This window comes from Limanda limanda, chromosome 18 (genome assembly GCF_963576545.1).
Source record: "Limanda limanda chromosome 18, fLimLim1.1, whole genome shotgun sequence".
NCBI classification, from domain to species: Eukaryota; Metazoa; Chordata; class Actinopteri; order Pleuronectiformes; family Pleuronectidae; genus Limanda; species Limanda limanda.
Window position 1 is genome coordinate 1046589 of NC_083653.1, and position 15743 is coordinate 1062331.

The window sequence follows — 15743 nt, forward strand, 5'->3', positions numbered from 1 at the left end:
ACCGATTTTGAAACTATCTGGTTTGTTATAAACGTCAGAGATGTAGTTATGACACTGCATCAATTATTAATTTTTTTTTAGAAAATAACATAATTATTCATTCATGAATCAGTTATTTGATGACATAAGAACAGGCGCAGAGGTGATGATTGACAGCTGACACTGGCTCCTGATTGGTCGAACACGTCTAGGGGCAGAACCTTGATGCTACAGATCTACACCACGATCTCTGCTGCACAGAATCCAAACTATAACTTGTATTTAGTCTCAAAATGTGTGCACTTAAAAACACGTGCATGCACTGGAGGCTCGAGACTCTTCTGCTCTGACGGCAGATTGTGAGGAGGAGACGTGCCCCCCCCCACCCCACCCCACCCCCCCCCCTGTGGTTTGTTGTGCTGCTGCACTCGGCTCCGTGCACCAGGACTCCTGGAGGACCTCGGTGAATACTGATTACTGATCTGTGTGTTTGTTTGTCGGACTCCCAGGAAATGTCAGTCTGGACAAAACCCAGAGCGCTAAGCAGAGAAGGTGGAGAGAGAGGAAGCTGAGATGGACAGAGGAGGAAAGTGCAGAACTGCAGCCTCCATGTTCAGACAGTGAAAGAGGAGGAGCCAGAGGGTTTTATGATTTCTGTTACGACGTCTTTTTAACTATTAAACACCGACGTCTTCCTCCGGCTGACAGACTGGTTCCTGCTGGTTCGGCTCTGGTTCTACGAGTCATCTGATGGAAGTAGAAGCAGTAAACAAAGCTGAGGCAACACACAGCTCCCCCCCCGGTTCTCATGTGGTCGTTAAACTCCAGCAGCTTTCTCCATCCAGATGAATGTGGCTCCTGCAGCAGAGCAGAGATGTTCCTGGGTTCCTCTGCTGAGGATCCTCATGAAGCAGGAGCTGCTCAGCGTGATCCTGAATCCACACGACAGGGTTGATTCCTACAGCTGGTGAGATTCTGTGAGCTGAGGAGTGATGCTTACGTTTGATGACGGACAGCGCCCCCCACTGGACCTTCTTCCAGCGGCTGTGGATCAGCCACGTGTTGACCTTCTTCACCAGCTCGGCCAGGTGGTCCGGGTCCGACTTCATGATCTGGTCGAACTCTGCGAACTGGACGAAGGTGAAGGAACAAAAGCTTGTTGAGTAAAAAGGAGATTTATTCAGGAGATTTGAGATTCCTTTTTAAAAATATATGTAACCACACAGGATAGCAAAGTAATTTGTGAAGATCTAAAAGTCAAAATAGAGAATAAAACCATTTATTATTTATCCTCAATTTGAAAAGAAACTAAAAACGATTTGTGTTTAAAACTAACGACTTCCTTTATGTTTTAAAATCTACGAGTTGGTCAGAACTTCAAATGAAAGGAAATTAATGAATTAAGCATTTTACATTTTTAATTTAAATCCTCAGTAACGTGCAGCAATGAAGCTACCTATTTATTTCAGCTGTAGTGAATTCTCTTTAATGATGCAGGATCGTGTGAGCGCTGCAGACGTCTCTCTAAGTAAACTTGATGTGGAAGTTGCACTTGGGATCTTTCCTCTGGAGACCTCTGACCTCTGGAGACCTCTGACCTCTGGAGACCTCTGACCTCTGGAGACCTCTGGAGACCTCTGCTGCTGCCGCCTCATTAATGACGACGCTGCAGAATTCACATTTCTATTTATCCAGCTGGTTATTGTCAGTTTCTCAGGTACTTTTCTGTCTGACCGATTATTCACCTTGTTCCATCTGATGCATAAACTTTAGATCAGCGCCGGAGGAATTAAATCCTCAGAGTTTAACCGACTCTTCCCCTCAGATATAAATCTACCGAACCTGGAAACACGTGTCGAACCTAAATGTGATGAATTATTCATCTGGTGCAGGAATGAAAACTCCATCTGTTTCCGTACGTTCGTTAAAACAAACCTCAGCTCACCTCAGCAGCCAAAGTGACTAATGCTCCTCCCGCTCTTCTTCAGGAGAACAATTCAGAATGTGAACGAACCCGAGACTCGGGGAATAAAGCAGATTTCTAAAGGTCTCACCTTCCCGGGCCGGAAAAACACTCTGGTCAGGCCGAACTTGTAGTCGTTCTCATTCAGTCCCAGAGCTTTGAACAAAGCCTGCGACACAAACACACAAACACGTCCATGAAACTCACAATAATCAAGATTATAATGAAGAATTAGGTCAGGACCGGGGGTGGGGGGGGGGGGGGGGGGGGGGGGGCTGGGCTGCACTGACCTTGCAGAAGAGGCGTGGGTCCAGGCGGCAGAGTTTGGGCGGCATGTACTTCATGTACATGTTGTAGAGCTCGTGGAACGGCGCCCGGGACGGGAAGCCGCCCTGCATCAGGTCCAGCACGGACACCATGCCTACGCAAAGGGGGAGGGGTCAGTCGGGGGGGTGGGGGGGGTTAGATGAGCAGGAGAGTCGAAGGTACGATGAAAACTTCAAAGACCAAATCCCTGACACACACAGTGACATCAGCTCCATGTTTCCTTCTGGACGTCACTGTACGTTCAGCTGTGTGACCTGTGTGACCTGTGTGACCTCTGTGACCTCTTCCCCTGTGTGTGTGTGTCTCTGGTTGTGTTGTCGGCACGTTTCCCTCGGTGAAGCATCGTGAGTCGACTCAGTTCAACTTTAAAACCTCGTATCAAAGATCTCATTTGCAGACAGATGCTGCTGATTGTGATTCAGTGTAAATCCTGTGGTTAAGGCTCCTCCTCCATCAAGCGCCTCACAACACTCTGACAATCTGCTGCACAACATTAAGCAGCTTCAGCAAACAACACAACTATTAAACAGAGAATACGAACGGAAGAAAACCCTCATCATAACTGAACCTCTTACATTAGGTGATATTTCAGTTTATGAAGCAGACGCTGCCTCTCAGAGTCACTTCGCCAACCCGGCTAACAGATGCTAATTCTGTCGGAGGATTCACAAAACGTCGTCAGAGCAATAACTCAACTTCCCTCTCGTGGATTCAGATAAAGCTGGAGCTCTGATACCAGGCCCCCATCGGCATATTCAGTTATTCATATCCAACCTGCAGCTGTAATTCCCTGCAAAGAAACCGGTGCAGAGCAAAGGCAATATTTTAAATTGCGTGTTTTTCACCTTGCAGGAGAAGAGTCACTGAAACCCTGAAGCTTCTGTTGGAGCAGAGCTGGTGAACAGGTCTTAGTCTCGCTCCAGCGGCTCCTCGTGGAATCACTCAGCTCTTTATTGAGTCCGGCCTCTAACCTACGAGGTATCTCAGGGATTAAGAGTGTCGCTGGTTCCCTTCAGCCCGCTCCCCCCCCCACCCCCCCCCTGGACACTGGGGTCGGAGAGAAACCCAGATTACATCTAAATCTTATTTTCAGTGAGTGCAAACCATAATGGAAAAGTTCTGTTTGGTTGCTGAACATCCGATTCCTGGAGCTAACCACATCAGGCCTGTGCCCCCCCACCCCCCCGTCTCTCCAAACTCCGAGTCCCAGTCCAATAAAGCTGATAAAAGGCGGGGGTGCGGTATCAGAGCCGGGCATCGCTGGGTTCGTGTGGATGACGGAAAAAAAATCAGAATCTCTGAGGATATTAAACCGCGGCTCGTAATTTCTTCTTCTCCTCTGAACCCGAGCGAGCAGCCGGCGTCTCACTCGGTTCTTTTTTAAGGGAATTGAACAAGTTGAGGACATGGAGATCAAAGTCACGGAACAGAAGTTTCTACAGGAACTCAAGATCGGTTCATACTCACACGTAATCACATTAATGTCCAAGGAATTAACATCTGATGAGATGATATGGCCTCAAATTATTTCTACCATACTTTTCAGTAGCTTCCAGCAGTAATTAATAATACAGGAACACAAGATCGGTTCATACTCACACGTAATCACATGTATGTATGTATATACTTTATTCTACTTTATTTTATTTTATTCTATTTCTTATATATTGTTGTTTTTCTTATATTGTTGTTTTTATGTTCAGTGCACCAACGACACCAAGTCAATTTCCTATATGTGCAAACATACCTGGCAAATAAAAGAAATTCTGATTCTGATTCTGAATTCTGATTCTGATTAATGTCCAAGGAATTAACATCTAATGAGATGATATGAGCTCAAATTATTTCTACCATATTTTTCAGTAGCTTCCAGCAGTAATTAATAATTCCTCTGATTACATTTACAAACCCTGCGACGGAATCAAGTGCAGAACATTGCAAAATGAAAGCAGCTTAAGAAATAATTGATTTATTTCATAACTCTGAGATTTTAGCTCAAATCGTCTGTTATGAGACTTCTGAGAGTTTCCATTGATATTTTATTTTATTCGTGTCCTGGTCGTCACATTACAGCAAACTAATGATTGAGATATAACGTCAAACACGTATAATATATAATAACACACACACTGGTTGTGCTGGTTGACTTTTATCTGACGCTGTATTGTGAGATGGAGCTGGAACCATAGAGAAATAAAATCACAAAACAACAGGAGGGAGTCGAGTGAAGGAGCGATGGGATCGGACAGGAAGTCTGAATCCTGCAGCAGATATTTCAGCTAGTGAGGCCAGGCCGTGTGGGTGGATGTGAAGGATCAGAGAGGAGAAGCTGACGAGCAGCTGAACGTTCCTCATGAGACCTGGAGTGTTGCTGAAATGCCAACACATTAATCCTGGTTCTTCTTTAGTCAGGTTCTATTAGAGGAGCTGCGGCAGAGAGTCATTATCTCTAACTCAGTTTTATGGTCTCGCAGAACTTTATTTTTATGAGAACGATCCTCCAGCTGGGAATAGAGACGTCTCCTCTGCAGCTGCAGGACGTGAGGAATAGGGTTGCAAAGGGGCGGAAAGTTTCCGGTAAATTTCCGGAAACTTTCCACGGGAATATTAAGCTCGGGAATTTGGGGAATTTTGAAAAAAACAAAACTATGCAAATTAAACGCTGAGCAATAAAAACCTCATTCAAAACTCTATTTTAAAGATGTATGGAACGTTGAGTGTCAACCCTCCACTGGTCATTCTTCCATCACATGCACAGATAACTCCCAGCATGCTTCACTCTACAGCAGGGCTATTGAGGCCTGCTGTAGAGTGCAGGACTAGTCAGGTAAGTTTCCATGATATTACTGGGAAAATATATTAGCATGCTGATTGAGGATTGTTTATCTGTTCATCTAGACTATTTCCATTCATTTATCCATCAATTGTAAAATATGTTTACAGATGATTCCAATTGTTTGGCTAACTATTTATATCTCTGGCATTGCATTAGTGTTTTTTACAAACTTTTTTCTCATCTTATTCTACAGAAACATCTCATGTGTGGAGACATTTCACCCCATCCAATGTAGAAGGAAAGGCTGTGTACATTTGCAAATACTGTGCAAAGACCTATGTTAAGAATGACACAACGATGCAGAAGCATATAGTCAAGTGCCCAAAGTTTCCTCAGGACTCAAATCAGCCTATGACACAACAAAATGTTTATATTTATGTCTGTATATGACAAGGTAAATACAGTTAGTATAAATTACCTACAACATTTCCAGTTTATTCCCGTTAATTCCCGTTAATTCCCGTATATTCCCATGGAAAGTTTCCAACTTTGAAAATTCCCGGAATTTTGCAACCCTAGTGAGGAAGCTACTGACCCGAGCACTGCAGCTGGGACAGGATCTGAGCTCCTTCAAACTGGTGGCTGACCATCTTCAGGTTGGGTTTAATGCAGCGGATGAAGCTGGAGCCCTGCAGGACACAAGCATGAGATCAGATCAGATCAGATCAGAAGCTCGGGACTGAGATGCATGAAGCCGTCATCACGTGAAGAAGAAGCAGGAGGAACTCACCGTGCTGCGGAGCTTCTCCAGGAGAATGTTCAGCTGCGTCTGCACAAGAGAAACACACGAAGAAGAAGAAGCAGCTTGGTGTTTATATTGAGTTATAAAGTTATCAGCCTTATATATATTATAAATGACTTTAAACTACAGGCAGAATTAAAAGTTACACAAAGTGTTTAATTGTCCTAATGAATCAAACTCTTGTATTATTGATGACTCATCACTAATCCATGGGCAGTAAACTCTCTTCACCCTTGAACTGCTCTTCGCTGTTTGTTGCTGATGAATTATTCATCTTCTCATCTGCATCATGTGAATCTAAATGTATGTAAATGAAAACTGATGGATTCTAATTAGTGAGTAAAGGACACGTGAGCTCACAGACTGTCCAGAGGACACAGGACGGACGCTAACGCTTATTAGCACGACGCTAACGTCCTCGTTTGTCCATTCACGTGTTGGACGTGATGAGTCACTGCAGCTGATGTTTAATTAATTAACTCATGATGAGGAAACTTACAAGTAATAAACATACTTAAAACCACGAGTTTTAAATAGATGTTAAACCATTTTTACAAGTTTGAAGTTAACATTAGTTCGATTTTTGTCATTTTTTTCTTTTCTCACTAATTGGAGGATTAACAAGAATTAAAACGTGACCATGGAGCTGAAAGGACAGGAACCATCTTTAACAACATTTATTTAACGTCTACTTTTGATTTTGAGTTTGGTTCGTGTCCCATCTGATAACATGGAGGAGGTTAATGACTCACAACTGAGAGGTTTGTGTAGTTGTCTCTTGTGTGAGACAAGTGAGGACACTGAGAAACTGATAAAAACCCACAGACGCTCACAGCTTTTGCAGGAATATTCCAGTTCTCATCCCAGGAGAACAAATCCAATTCAGAAGCACTGGTGTCCAACGTAACGCTGAATAAAGACTGATTAAAAGTCGGTTTCAGCTTCAGACAACTTTCACTCTTACTTTTCTCTGAATCAAAAAAATAAGTAAAAACTTCCCAAAACTGAAATGACCTCTGAAAAGTGTTTCTTCAGAACCTCAGATCAGTGAAGGAAGGATCCACACGTTTGATCCAAACTGAAGAAAGGATCCAGCTCCTCAGTGATGGACAGCGTCCTGAAGACTCAGCGCATCAGGAATATAAAACACGTCTCCAGTCGCATGAAAGGATCAAATATCTGTACATCAAAGTACACGCTGCTCGCCGGCTCTGATACGAGACCATCGCCCCCTCAGGTGACACCTTTGTCTTTGTATTCTCCAGGAGACATGATTGAGTGGAGTCTGTGGAGTCTGGATCAACCTCTGGTGAGGTGACACATCTCCGGTGCAGGAGTCAGAGGGAAGCTGCTGGTCTCCACACGGTTCACCCACTGGAAACATCTTCAGGTTCTCATGAGACGCTGCTCGCTGCAGGTCGGACTTTCAGACTCTCGTCCCTGAGACCTTCTAACGAGACTCGCTTCCCTCTGATCGGGACTCACTCCTTTCACACTCCATTCAAACAGAACACCAGAGCTAAGACCAATGTTCTTAAACGCACTGTGGGATACAGAGCCATGAAGTCATGGAACCTACGACCAACAGAAATTATAAAGTGACACGTAAATGTGTGTTCAAAAAGCAAATACTGTAACACCTGGGTACAGCATACTTGTGACACTGGATGGTGCTGGACTGAACATAAATGTGTAGGACTCCATTACATGGTTTGCAGTTTTCGCTTATATGGAATTGGATATATCAAGTGTTTTATATCATGACAAAGGTAAAACTGCATAACCACTAAGTTAATTTTTGATATCTGTAATGTAAAATTGTATGATCATTATTTTTATGTATTTTAACTTTTGATATTTGTAATATAACTAGCGCTGGGCAAGTTAACTTGTTTTAATCGAGTTAACTCAAGTGATGAGTTAACTCGATTGTTTATCCGCCAATTATTTTCTTTTTTCCTGTTCTGCAGCAGTCAGCAACAGACTTTCACAAAATAAAAGCCTGACTTTCACAATAAAACAATAAATAATCAAACCTGAGTTAATGCGAGATAAAATAATTAATCGAATTAATTGAGTTAACTCGATTGAAACGAGTTAACTTGCCCAGCCCTAAATATAACGTACGTTTTAAATGTTTGATATCTGTATGTATGTTTTAAATGTGCACCCCACTAAAAGTAGCTCTGTCTTAAGGTAGAGCTAATGGGATCCTTCTAAATAAATAAATAAATAAATAAATAAAAAAATAAAAAAATAAACACCCACAAACATCAAACATCTGCTTCCCTTCACGGGTCTAACGGCTCTGCAGTCGTCTCAGGTGTTTATCGACATGTGATCGTTCTTCTATCGACTCGACGCTCCGAGGAGACGGAGGATCTAACTCCTGCAGCTCTTCATCGTCTCAACCACAGAAAGAAGCTGAAGAAAGAGACATGAAACCGTCCCTGGCCTCAGTGCTGCTTCGAAACCCTGAAGATCAGCTTCTGGTTCTCGACTGGTGAACATGTGACTCAGTGTAAACCAGCTGAATCTCCATCAGGATCATTAAGTGTTAGAGCTCATGAGGACGTCTCCTCTCACCTTGAACTTGTTGCCGACGCTGATGAAGCCGAGTTTGCCCGTCTTCTGCTTGGTGTCCTTGTGGTTTGTGTTTTCAAACAGCGCTCGGACGAAGCCGTCCTTGGACTCGCTGACCAGACACTCCAGAGACATGTGCAGCGCGTCGTTGTTCTTCTCCACGAACTTGGTCTGAAACGCAGAAGAGGAAGAGCGGCTTCGTCTGCTGCTTTCTACATGGTTCACGCTACAGTTTATAGAATGTAAGTGTTAATGTGAGAGAATCATGAGAAGAGGAAGATTATTTTCCTATTTTTGGGAAAATAATCTGCAGAATATTAAAGATTAAAGTCACATGACTTCATACACAAATGTCTTGTGTAGAAGAAATTGTGAAATGTTCTTCAGAATGACTTTAAGTAAAAAGAAAATTCTTGAATGAAAAACGAAGAAAAGACCTGAACAAGTGACGTGTTTGGTCCATTTCTCAGAATCAATCTAAAGTGGTCAGTGGCTGATGTGAGGAAAGAGAAATAAATAATTCCATGTGACATTAATTTCACAGACGGCTCCAGGAGAGCGAGTCGAGGGCAGAGTGTGAACTCACCGTCTCGTAGCACACGGCTCCTGCAAAGTGTCTGATAATAAATCCTTCATCGTCCCTCACGTTCCTGTGGACGGACAGCTTAGACTTCCTGGGCACCTGAGGGACACACACACACACACGCACACGCACGGACACACGCACACACACACACAGAGACACAGACACACACACACACAGAGACACACACACACACACACTTGAGACTCAGCACAGCTCTTGCATATCTTCCAGTTACAATGACATGCTAATTCCAGGCCCTGTCAATCATCGTGGGCTGGGAATGAAGATTACGAGTCGGTGTTGAACCACCAACACTGTTCTTCACTCACTGGATCTGCACCACGACGAGGACAAACCCTGATTCAACTTTATATTGTTTATTGTTACTTCGTCAGTGTCTGTGAAAGCATTCGTTATTGTTGGAATAATATTGAGCTGGGTTCTATTCATCACTTGTTTCCTCTGACTCAGTTTCCTCTGGACTCACCGTGAGGCGGAAGTGATCCTTGTGTTTGTTGTGAACCGTGTCGGTGAAGTGCTGGTCGCTGGGCTGAGGTAACCGGTTCTCTTCGTCCAGGATGTCCAGGACGCCGACCAGCTTGGCCTCCACCAGGTCTGTGGGGGGGGAGAGAGAGGAGCGAGTGAGACAAGCTGACGAGACAGATTCAATCCAGGAGAGGAGACGATTCAAACTCTAAATGAAAGTGTGATCGGAGGGAAGAGGAGCTCAGATCCTGATGAGATTCGACAGGTGAGGACGAGTCCAGATGTCTGAGAATATTACAGATGCATCATTTACTGTATCTTCTCACATTTCCTTCAGTTTAGAACATAACCCCCCCAGCCTCTGGAAAAAACTGTAAAGTATCTGCTGATATATATGTATAGTAAACTTTGTACTCCTTCATATCGGCCTCAGTGTTGCTAGATGAAATGTTAGAAAGAAGCAAAAGAGACTCGGAGAGATTGTGAAAACGTTGATAAAGAATCCATCGCCCACTGAGCTTAATGAAAAATCTGAGGTTTCTCCCAACCAGTTATCAGAAACCCATCGCTAATCTGAAGTCAATTCCCCCGAGAATGAGAGATATTAAATTTCTCTTTTAATCAACCATCGATATGACTTGAAAAAAAAAAAGATTCCAGAAGCCGAAATTAGGAAAATGCACAGCGAAGCTTTTAAGAGGCTGTAATTACATGGCTTGATATTTCTCTGGAGTCATTATATCATGAATTCTGTGTGATGTCTCCTCAGCAAAACGTGTGATGGTTTCATATCAGCTGGTTCTCCCACCGAGCGACTCTGAGCTGACAACATGTCACAGGAAACACGTGAGAAACACGTGTGTACGACACAGGATGGAGATAAACAACCAAGAGAAGATCCTCAGTCACGTGAACAGAGGAATCGAACATCCAGCGTCCGCTCAGGACAGGAACTCATTCCTTCCTCCCTGAGACGCTGGTTTTACTCAGAATCTGTGTTTTAATTCCCACACTTGACTTTCTGCTTCATCTTGTGTGGTTTTAATCTTCTCTGGTTTTTGTGTGAACAAACAGCAGCTGTGGTTTCACAGCAAACAACAGGAAGCCATATAACCCTGTCAGTGATTTACAGTGTGGAGCTCTGGTCTGCGTGGTGAAGCATCTTTAATGTAGATGCTGTTTCAGAGCTGGACATCAGGAAAAAGCATAATTAACCTCCATCACCTGCAGCCAGCGTCAGGGGGGAAAGAGGAGATCTGACTCAGGACAGACGCTCTGGAGCTTCATCGCTTTGTCTGTTTACTTCTGTCCACGGCTCTGGGGGTCGAGACATGGAGGGAAACATCCGAGCCGGCAGCGTATTCAAACTCAAAGTGAGCAGCATGGCTCATAAACACTGTTAAAGCTGCTTCCTCTAGGATTATTAACACAAACAACCCTGAGTGAGAAATTACAACAACAAATTCTACAAAGTTCAACCAGCAGCAGCAGAAACTCTCCAAAACTCAGACAGAGACCTGAGAAGAGTTCATCCAAAAGAGCTGGAGATCAGATCAGTCACATGATTTACAGGCTGAACACAGATCAGTCACATGATTTACAGGCTGAACACAGATCAGTCACATGATTAACAGGCTGAACACAGATCAGTCACAATAAAACCAACAGGTTCCAGTTCAGAGCAGCTCCACTGGGAGTCCAGTCCAGTTCCTGAGCTGTGTTCAACTACAGAGAAGAATCCTATTTACAACAAACTGCTACAGACGCAGTTTCAAATCACAAGAAGATGTAAAAAAACAATGGGTTGGAGACTGGAGACACAAACTGGTGCTGCTGGAGGACGAGTCAACCATCTAACCCTAAGATACAAGTCCCAAGTCCAGATGCAAATCAAGTCCCAAGTCCAAGACCAGGACACAAAGTCAAACCTCAAGTTAATGCCTTAAAGCCCAAATGTAGATCTACTAGTCCCACGTGGTGTAAGAGTCAGCACTCGGGTGTTGACCAGTGTCTGTCTCTCTCTCTCTGTGTCTCTGTCTCTGACTCTGACTCTGTCTCTGTCTCAGACTCTGTGTCTGTCTCTGTCTCTCTGTGTCTCTGTCTCTGACTCTGTCTCTGTCTCTGTCTCAGACTCTGTGTCTGTCTCTCTGTCTCTGACTCTGTCTCTGTCTCTGTCTCTGTCTCTGTCTCTGTCTCAGACTCTGTGTCTCTGTCTCTGACTCTGTCTCAGAGCTCCAGCTCTTATTCTCGTTCTCTGGATCTTTATTGGATCTTCACAGACAAACACGTCAGCGTGTCAATGAAGTGAAGGAAGTGAAGGAAGGGAAGGAAGGGAAGGAAAGGAAGGGAAGGAAGGGAAGGAAGGGAAGGAAGGGAAGGAAGGGAAGGGAAGGAAGGAAGGGAAGGGAAGGAAGGGAAGGAAGGGAAGGAAGGGAAGGAAGGGAAGGGAAGGAAGGGAAGGAAGGGAAGGAAGGGAAGGAAGTGAAGGAAGGGAAGGGAAGGAAGTGAAGGAAGTGAAGGAAGGGAAGGAAGGGAAGGAAGTGAAGGAAGGGAAGGAAGGGAAGGAAGGGAAGGAAGGGAAGGAAGGGAAGGAAGGGAAGGGAAGGAAGGAAGGGAAGGAAGTGAAGGAAGGGAAGGAAGGAAGGAAGGGAAGGATCCTCGTACCTATGCAGTCCTGGTTGTCCACGTAGTGAACCTCGTTGACGCCCAGCCCTTCCTTCTGGTACAGCTCTTGCTCCTGGAATACAAACGAGACATTTCTAATGAGAAGTCATAACCACGTCTGTGGTCTAATGAGGACGGGGACGACTCTCTCTCTTCCTGCCGGGGGGCGTTCGAACTCGCTGACAAACAGGACAGAGATTCATCATATTACAGCTTTCATGCAAACTGAGCATCTAAAGGTTACGACTTCTCAGGCTGCGTGGTGCTATCAGACGTTTAGCTCCCACGTCTGTAAATGAGGAGTTTTAAGGTAAAATGGCAAATATTATAACAAATAACAAGTCAGAGAATCTTTTACTGTGACCTTTTCTCAGGTTCTCTCTTTAATAACAACACTTTTCAAAGTTCCAACACACGTGGGTTGAATCTTGCAGCTGAATAGATTTTGGTATCGATCCAAAGCTTTTATTTCTGCAGCCGAACAAAAGGTGACAGGACGTGTGACACCTCAGGGTTTTCAGCTGAGTAGCATGTTTTCTCCTGTTCACTGTTTGATTTTATTAAAAAACACAAACAACAATGAAAAGCATCAATGGAGGCTCCAGCTCCACGAGGTCGACTCCTGCTCCCGGCAGGTGAGAGCGCTGCTGCTTTGTGAGACGTTCAGTCAAATCCAAATTATTACTCGAGCATCATTACCTCCCAGAGGAAAGATGTGGTGTTTTGAAACCGGCTTTCATGCCGACCAGGACTAATGGTTGTTTGGCTTCAGAAAATGTCTGTAAATCGAGACTTGAATTTGAAAAACAAGACGAGTGTTGTTGTGAAAGAAGTCGACTGGAGGCAGAGTCTGACTTTACAGCTCGTGTCTGTTTCTCCTTTTATACATAAACAGTTTTCATGGTGAAACCTGCTTCTTTCATATGAGGAGAGTTTAGGTTTTATGTTGTCGAGGTGTCTGGGTTTGGGAAAATAAATCTCACCTCTTTCAGGATTCGCTCGTTGAAGAACTGCTGCAGCTTCTCGTTACAGTAGTTGATGCAGAACTGCTCGAAGCTGTTGTGTTCAAAGTACTCTGGGAAAGAGGAAACACACAGAGACAGACGGTTAAAGATCCGGAGTCAGAACGAGACTTTCAGTCAAACCAACTCAGACGGAAAAACCCTCAAACATCTTCTGTCCGTGCAGAGAACTGGAAAAACAGACGTCAGTCAGAGACGTCCCACTCCGATTCCTTTCTGTTCCTTCTTCTCTGACGCGACAAGGAAATAATACAATAGTGTGACTTTATTCCTCCAAACTCCCTGAGATAAAATAACTTATATCCAATATCTGCAACTGTCATAAATCAAACGTGAAGTCACGACTCGGAGAATTCTTCACATATTAAAGTTTCATGTTTTATGAGTTTGACAAAAACTGAAACAAAGGAATTCTACTGGAACTTGTGTTTAAAGAACTTTATTCTATCACTAAATACTTGATAGTGATTTAACACAACACAAAGTGAATGAAGCACAACTGGTTTTAACAGATACTGACCAAAACCAGCGATGTCCAGGACGCCGATGAAGTTGGCGGAGGAGTCGAACGGGAAGCACTGGTTGACCCGGGTCACCACGTGGTCGAACAGCCGGCTGTACACGGCCTTCGCCAGCGCATCGCGAGCGTTGTTGGCTTGCTCCACCTTGAGTGGAACTCTGGGAAACACACACAGGGAGGAAGGCAAAGTTAAAGAGTTTCACAGGGTTTGTTCGTTAAAAGGTGGAAACTGTTATTTATTCCTCCAAGACACAGAAAGCTCCTTCAGCCACAGAGTGATTCACAGGCTCCTCCTTCCTGCTGCATGAGATTATATAATTATACAAAATATATATGCATGTTTATTTGATATTATTTGCTCTTGTCTATTTCCACTGCTCTCTTGCTGCTGTAACACCACACACCATCTTCTCTTATGTTTAGGGCTGGGCAACGATTAAAATTTTTAATCGCGATTAATCGCATGATTTCCCTGATTAATCAAGATTAATCGCATTTGTATACGCAAAATCCAATAATGAATAAAAAGTAGTGTATAGTGCAATTTTATTTTCAATGTTCTGCCATATGAACGATATGAGCCATAACATTTGTTGTGCAAACACTTTTAACATCAGCATTTAATACAGTAGCAGTTAAATAAAATATTCAGTGTTAATCTCAACTTAACAATGTTATCAAAGCAAATACAAAGTTAAAGCTCAATGCCACTGCCAGGGCATTAATGTTATCCTCTTCGTTATGAAACATGTATTCTCCTCCCTGCGTCTAACGTAGTCTGCCGAAGCTCCGATCGCTGTTTCGTTGAGTGATTTGCTGATATCAACTGTGTGTTTTGCATTCAGGTGATATTTTAGACAGGAAGTGCTCCGGTGATAAGAAAATTCACCTTGGCAGTGGCTACAAATAACTTTGGTTCTGTCGACTCCGCCGTCTGGAAGAACTTTAAAATGAAAATGGCCATGTAAAAGCTCCGTACCCTTATCCATGGTTGTTTATCCGCCAATTATTTTCTTTTTTCCGGTTCCGCAGCAGTCAGCAACAGACTTTCACAAAATAAAAGCCTGACTTTCACAATAAAACAATAAATAATCAAACCTGAGTTAATGCGAGATAAAATAATTAATCGAGTTAACTCATCACTTGAGTTAACTCGATTAAAACGAGTTAACTTGCCCAGCCCTACTTATGTTAAATATTGTACAGTAGTTCCAGTTAAAGTTGAACCACTTTAGAGGTGTGGATGAAGAGCTGAGGATGAAGAGCTGAGGATGAAGAGCTGAGGATGACGAGCTGAGGATGAAGAGCTGAGGACGAAGAGCTTGAGGATGAAGAGCTGAGGATGAAGAGCTGAGGACGAAGAGCTTGAGGATGAAGAGCTGAGGACGAAGAGCTTGAGGATGAAGAGCTGAGGATGACGAGCTTGAGGACGAAGAGCTTGAGGATGAAGAGCTGAGGATGAAAAGCTGAGGATGAAGAGCTGTGCTTCAGGCGCCTGCAGCTCAAGAATCGGACTCAAAGCTCCGCTCACTAACTTTGTGTCTGACTCACTTCGGATGCAGTTGGTGTGAAGAGCAACAGTTGAAGGCCGGAGCATCATGTGGATGTTTGTTTGTCTATATGAATCTATTAGAATGAGGCCACTTCTCCACCCTCAGACCAACGATCAGCCCGAGACCAACACGGCTTCCTGACTCTTCAAGCAGATAATTGTGTTATTGACAGACGGGGGGGGTGGGGGGGTGGGGGGGAGGGATGGGGTGTGAGGCAGCGACCATAAAGCAGAAAGACAGAAATCATAAGCGAGCTCTGTGGAGCTGCTGTAACTACTTCTGAAGGCTCAGCTGCTGCAGACTTAAGAATGAAAAGAGGGAAAGTCGCCCGATCTCAGAGGCCTGAGGAGATGTTGGACTTCAAGCTTCTGCTCCGGCGTCACCTCAGGACCTTCAGCTGCAGAGCTGCAGAGCTGCAGAGCTGCAGAGCATTCGAAGACTCGTCTGGAAATAGATCCATGCATGGGCACTCAGAGCCTCTC

At 44.0% G+C, this 15743-nt stretch overlaps 1 protein-coding gene across 1 annotated transcript in view; it reads right to left on the reverse strand.

The window, feature by feature from the left end:
- The window catches only part of myo6a (myosin VIa), an 88774-nt gene that overhangs the window by 25392 nt on the left and 47639 nt on the right, over positions 1–15743 (reverse strand). Inside the window, exons 13-23 of the mRNA XM_061091414.1 lie at positions 13709–13866; positions 13150–13241; positions 12167–12239; positions 9504–9631; positions 9017–9112; positions 8434–8601; positions 5836–5874; positions 5641–5734; positions 2233–2363; positions 2034–2111; positions 980–1109 (exon numbers count right to left, since the gene is read on the reverse strand). Of these exons, the coding sequence (XP_060947397.1) occupies positions 980–1109; positions 2034–2111; positions 2233–2363; positions 5641–5734; positions 5836–5874; positions 8434–8601; positions 9017–9112; positions 9504–9631; positions 12167–12239; positions 13150–13241; positions 13709–13866 (1187 nt within the window). The remainder of the gene's footprint in view (positions 1–979; positions 1110–2033; positions 2112–2232; positions 2364–5640; positions 5735–5835; positions 5875–8433; positions 8602–9016; positions 9113–9503; positions 9632–12166; positions 12240–13149; positions 13242–13708; positions 13867–15743) is intronic.